Raw genomic sequence first — 5,406 nt, forward strand, 5'->3', positions numbered from 1 at the left:
CTTTACGCTGGGCAAGCTCAAATTCTCCATACAAGTCTAACCCTCTATACCTTTGGCTAGTTTAAAAAAAAATAGGAACAAATGAGCTGGTTCGTTCAACAAACAATTTAACCATTCATGCTAGATACTTCCAAACGAGAAACGAGATCCATTTCTTGTCCGATAAAAACAGATACAAGCATGTCTACGTATATATACTGTGTGCCCTCAGTTCGAGGTGTAACCTTCTCAATTTCATTGCAAGGCACGTATGGCTTGCATAATCTGCTATCTCGAGACCTTAAAAATGTGTGGCATGGCTCATCCAACAGCATGCACCACACGAAAAGTATACTCTGTGTCATTGCATACATACTGCAAGAATATCATGGTAGATGATCTGAATGCGCTTGATATGATTTGATATGATACACGTTCTAAAACGCTCGTCCTTGATAACAATACCATGTGAGAATCTATGTTCCTCGAAAGTAAATGAGAATAAAATGAGACCAGAAGATATATAGCACCAACGCCTTTTATCGTACTGCTACAAGATTGATTCTATGCCCCTATTCCTGCAACTCTCGGAGACTGGGGAGAGTCTTTGGATCCGGAGCAATGTGTCGGCTGCGGGGCATAATGTCGTGAATGACAGCAAGCGGCCAGCTCTGGGCATACTCGGCATCCAGAATATTGGCCCAATGAATAGCAACGCCGTCCACACCCTGCGCGACAATCTGACGCTGCTTCTCCTGTTTCAGCAGCTGTTTACCAACACCACGCTTAGGCACCGGCCGAGGAGACTCTGCTGCAGAGCCAGCCTGGCCAGCTTCAACGGCGGTTCCTGGCGGACCAGATTGCGCATCGCCGCGCTCTGCCTTGACAACTTCCTCTGCTTGAGTTGCTTCATCTGTACTTTCGATCTGATCGACAACCTGGCCGGCCGAGGACTCCTGTTTCCGGGCAGCAGCGGCTTGCTCCTTTTCGGCACGCTTCGCCTGCGCGACTTCCTCTTCTTCTCGAGCGATGGTGGCAATCTTCTCTTGCCAATGCAAGACGGCAGCCATGTCGGCGATACTATTGGCCTTTTGGTTCATGAGCGCTTTGGCTCGTTGCTTTTTCGTCATGAGCTGCGAGGGATTGTCCGGGTTGCGCATCTTGTCCTCAGGCCACTGCAGCTCGTGCAGCTTGCGGAATTCCCGAAGTTTTTGGTACGCGACTAATCCCTGATCGCTGGATGGGAATGATAAAATTGACATGGGTTGCCATGTGTCTTTTCTGATGGCAGCCGGTACGGTTTTCTTGCCAACAAATGGTATTTGTCTGAGCGCAGCATTGTTCTGAAATTGGACAAGTCAGTAGATGTATTGCGGTTGATGCGAGCACTAGAGCAAATCGCTCAAGAATCAAACAATGTCACACACCTGTATCGCTCGAGTCAAGGAGTAGATGACTTGATTTGTGCGGAGGTTGTTGTAGACAAATATATGCCGGCCATGATCGGCGGCCGTCTTTGAAACGTTCACCATGACAATGCTGTGGCGTTGAAGTCGTCGTGTAGCAAAGTTTTAAGCCCTTGTCTCCAAATAATGTAGGGCAGTCAAATGTGAGGCAAACCACAACTCAATTGGCGTCGCTGGCCAAATAGTTAACGATATTGATCATTCACAATCAGTTGCGGCCGAGGATTTCGCCAAATTGAAGTTCTTCGGTTTCCCAAATGGGATGTTAGCCGCAGCCGCGTCGGAGGTTTTGTGAACAACCGCCGAGCCATCGTCAATCGTCAGCGTCACTCCGTCACTCCCTCACCGGGAGAGCTTAGCTTGTTCGTGATGTCTGCAGGGCCTTTTTGAAGTTTGCAATGGACTGAAACGATATTCCTTTCTTTCAAAAAGAGGATAGATATCTTATTTGCAAAATAATGCAAGCTTCTCTGACTAGTCCCTGCCAACGCCGACTGTAATGTCGCGTGCAACCAACGACGGGGCTAGTCCAACGACTACGGACCCCGTCGACGGCAAGGCATGGCGGCGAGAACGACCGCTGCTGCTTCCATCTGTGAGATAATTGCATGAGAGATTGCCGGAATATTTTCTTCAGCGTGCTAATACTATTCTGGCCAGAACCGTAAGCTCCGCCATCTTCAAGGGATATCTCTACGCAACCTGACTCTCGCACCTCCGTCCGCCCGAATTCGACGGCAAACCATTGATGATGAATCACTCCCCAAAACATGGAAGTCTCCAGCGAAACTTCTTGCTCAAAGGGAGACCCGCAAGCTGGAACACTCTCGGTCTTCAATTGATTTGAAACTTCCAACAACATCCGAGAATGACTCGAGCACAAGCACGCTCCTTACGCAAGACTCCAGCTCGACTGACACTCCGCGTCCGGGCCGCGGAGTTATGCGCAGGCGAAGTACGTTGAGTTGGGCCAACTTCAGCCCAGACACGAGACAAAAGAAGCTTGAAAGCGTTGCCAGCGGACGCATGGCCGATACCTGGTTCTCTCTGCACTGTGCCGGGAATGATGGTAAACAAATGTCCTCTTTTGTGGAAAAAAATCACACGTAACTGATTTTACTCAAATCAGAGCCAGTATATATCAGTGAGGTCATTGAAAAAGCAATGGTAGGGAATGGAAGCCCACTTGATTTTCATCTATTCGTAGCTAATTTGCTGCAGAATCCCTCCTTTCGCTTCTTCGATCTCAACTCGTGCGGACCGCTAATAAGCCGCCTCGATGATATGGCTATCAAAGTGTGGGCCAAGAACGAGACCTTGGACGATTATAACCTCTTGGTCGAATTGCAAGTTAACCTGCAATCTCTGCAATTCATCGGCAAGACAGTAAGCGGATTTTGTCGAATTTTTTTCTCATCCTAAGAGTAGATTCTAATTACTATTGCCTTCTTTAGCTCGAGAACTCTCATCATCCTCTCCCCCAGAACTGTATCGTCTTTCATCTCTCGGACGGAGTCTACACATCATTTACAGACCTTCCCCCAGAAGAACCGTCCATTGGCCTCCCGAGAGTCACTACGCAAGGCGCTCAATCTTCCTCCTCGTATGATGCGCTGATGCGCCTTTCGACTCTGGATGACTGTATCCAGGACGCTTTGGCTACCCGAGAGCGCCTTGCATCGCAAATCACTCATCTTCTAAAAACCAACGAGGATCGGGTCACCACCGTCGCACAAGTCCCGCTTTCTGAATCATCCTTGACTACGACGAAACGATATTGTGCGTCACAAAAGCGGCTGTTAAAGAATGCAATAAGCCGTCGCGGTGAGCTACAAATGAGTCTCAATGCCCGGCGAGAGGCTATGCTCCAAGGTCAAAAATCACAAGCGCGAGCCAAAGAATACCTTGAGGGCGCCACAACGAAACTATCCAATTGTAGATCCTTAGAGAGCGAGACGGCTGAGGATATTCACGGTCAACGCCGACGTATCTGCGAAGACCTAATGAATATCTTCCCCATCGAGCCAGTTTCTAACGGACGTCCATTGGCATTCACCATTCGCGGCGTACCACTACCAGCAAATTCTAATTTTGGCGAATCTGACGAGGATGAGGAAGCAACCGCGGCAGCCTTGGGGCATGTTGCGCACGTCGTTTACCTATTATCATTCTATCTTTCCATCCCACTTCCTTATCCAGTGCAGCCGTATGCTTCGAACTCCTTTGTTCGAGACCCTATTTCTCTTATGCCGCGCGCCAGCAGCGGAGGCAACAGCACCTCGTCTTCCTCTAACACACAGCCAAATTCCACATCCTTCCCGAGCACCTCTTCTGGCAATGGCTTCTTCTCCTTCTCCTCTTCATCCCTCTCCTCTGCCGGAAACAACAATTCAATCTCCAACTACCGCACTTTCCCCCTCTACGTCCGCGGCGCGGTACGATACCGTTTCGAATACGCCGTCTTCCTACTCAACAAGGACATTGAGCTTCTTCTCAGTCGCCAGTCCTTGAAAGTCCTCGACATCCGTCACACCCTGCCGAACCTCAAATACCTCCTGTACGTCCTCGCTGCCGGTAAAGGTGACTTACCTGCGCGCAAAGCGGGCGGCGTAAGGGGCCTACTCGTCGGCCGCGTCACACCGACCGCAGATGGTCTCTTTGGGAGTCTGTTCGAGCGTGATGCAAACCGTCCTGGGAGTCGCGGTAGCCTCGCAAGCACCAATAGCGGTATTGGTGGCGGTGTCGGTGTTAGTGCTGGCAACGTGTCCGCTCGCAGTGGCGATAATCATCATCATGAGAAAAGCATCAAGGAACTCAAGAACGGCGTCAAATCTCCTGTCGCGCAGACAACGCGCCCTCATACTCGCTCCTCGTCGCTCTTATCCAACATGGCCGTCTCGTCGACTGCGACGTCTCCGCCTTCCGGATCGTTTCGAACCAAGGGATTTAGGGAGCGAGAGAGATGAGCTTGCGGTTCTTATCATGAACTCGTGACATTATCATAAAATTCAGTTTAAGCTTAGTGGCCACGCCACTGTTACAAGCACAAAGTAGATGCCCGAGTTAGATGTGAGAAGCGGATTGCACCATTTACTTTATGTCCGTTGTCAATATATATATATATTCTATTCAAAAATACCTTGGATAAATCCATGTATCATTCTACCCATTCATAAATTAAAATCATGGCATCTCGAATCTTAATCACTTCATCAAAAAAGGGACATTATGCGGCACATTACGCTTGTGTAATATCTCAATATCATAATTTTAAAACTTTTAAAAACTTTTTGATATGCTATAACTCCAGCTTATAATGAAACGGAAAAAAAGAGGATAAAAAAAAGGAAAGTTGCACTCTAGATGACAGTAGTACATGTATAACGCAATCCTTTTCATCCCTCGTCTAATTGGCGATCTCATCTACTTTTCCATTTAACCCTCCATGTCAAATCATTTCTACCGCTTGTTGATACTTGTACGTCTGCATGTCGACTAGCAGATCCAAGCTCTCTGGGCTTGGGCTTGGGCTTGAAAATGCGAGACAAGATTGCTTATACTGTATACCGATTTGAACGACTCGTTCAGTGTAGACTTGACAATTGCGCGGCTGATATTAAATCACATCGTACAACTCGATGACTCCTGGTCGGTTTTGTGAGAGTGACCAAGGGCCAATGAAACTGAGGAATGGCAAGTTAAGAGATTATAGTAAGAAATGTGCGCGGGGGATTTTTAAACACTGATTGTCTTGAAGACACTATAGGGAGATGAGTTAGTTTTGCGCGGATATAGAAACAAGAGGGAGAGCTGAGAAAAAAGAGAGGGAAAATAGGAGAGAGAAAGAGAGGAAAAGAGAGATATTAAAATCCACCGCCACCAGTGGCCATAAGCGTGCCAGGAATCTGGGGATGCCAGTGGCACTCCTTGACCATCTCGAGGTAGTGCACGAAGAGCAGTT

At 48.2% G+C, this 5,406-nt stretch overlaps 3 protein-coding genes across 3 annotated transcripts in view; 1 reads left to right on the top strand and 2 right to left on the bottom strand.

Moving 5' to 3' along the window:
• Positions 1-370: 370 nt before the first annotated feature.
• L228DRAFT_258277 (hypothetical protein) lies at positions 371-1,692 on the bottom strand. Its single transcript, XM_018334069.1, has 2 exons — positions 1,407-1,692; positions 371-1,322 (listed from the first exon to the last, which is right to left on the bottom strand). Exons 1-2 carry the CDS (start codon positions 1,509-1,511, stop codon positions 552-554), a joined length of 876 nt encoding a protein of 291 aa, XP_018192477.1. The 5' UTR covers positions 1,512-1,692; the 3' UTR covers positions 371-551.
• A 183-nt stretch (positions 1,693-1,875) lies between these two features.
• L228DRAFT_280064 (hypothetical protein) lies at positions 1,876-4,670 on the top strand. Its single transcript, XM_018335754.1, has 5 exons — positions 1,876-2,040; positions 2,106-2,514; positions 2,575-2,612; positions 2,667-2,831; positions 2,900-4,670. The coding sequence occupies exons 1-5, from the start codon at positions 1,945-1,947 to the stop codon at positions 4,409-4,411; spliced, it is 2,220 nt and encodes a 739-aa protein (XP_018192478.1). The 5' UTR covers positions 1,876-1,944; the 3' UTR covers positions 4,412-4,670.
• A 510-nt stretch (positions 4,671-5,180) lies between these two features.
• L228DRAFT_206741 (glutamate-rich WD repeat-containing protein 1) overlaps positions 5,181-5,406 on the bottom strand; it is a gene marked incomplete at both ends in the record, with an annotated part of 2,080 nt that continues 1,854 nt past the window's right edge. The window contains one exon of the mRNA XM_018329686.1: positions 5,181-5,205. Coding sequence (XP_018192479.1) covers positions 5,181-5,205 — 25 coding nt within the window. The remainder of the gene's footprint in view (positions 5,206-5,406) is intronic.

The sequence above is a fragment of the Xylona heveae genome (assembly GCF_001619985.1).
Source record: "Xylona heveae TC161 unplaced genomic scaffold L228scaffold_1, whole genome shotgun sequence".
Classification (NCBI taxonomy): Eukaryota; Fungi; Ascomycota; class Xylonomycetes; order Xylonales; family Xylonaceae; genus Xylona; species Xylona heveae.

What these genes read in the sequence shown, in the direction of transcription:
- L228DRAFT_258277 (XM_018334069.1), bottom strand. Translation starts at nt 1,511, where the DNA reads ATGGTGAACGTTTCAAAGACGGCCGCCGATCATGGCCGGCATATATTT. An exon ending in CCTTGACTCGAGCGATACAG is followed by an intron (nt 1,323 to 1,406) that starts GTGTGTGACATT and finishes GTCCAATTTCAG; the next exon opens with AACAATGCTGCGCTCAGACA.
- L228DRAFT_280064 (XM_018335754.1), top strand. Translation starts at nt 1,945, where the DNA reads ATGTCGCGTGCAACCAACGACGGGGCTAGTCCAACGACTACGGACCCC. An exon ending in AGGTCATTGAAAAAGCAATG is followed by an intron (nt 2,613 to 2,666) that starts GTAGGGAATGGA and finishes AATTTGCTGCAG; the next exon opens with AATCCCTCCTTTCGCTTCTT. An exon ending in TGCAATTCATCGGCAAGACA is followed by an intron (nt 2,832 to 2,899) that starts GTAAGCGGATTT and finishes TGCCTTCTTTAG; the next exon opens with CTCGAGAACTCTCATCATCC.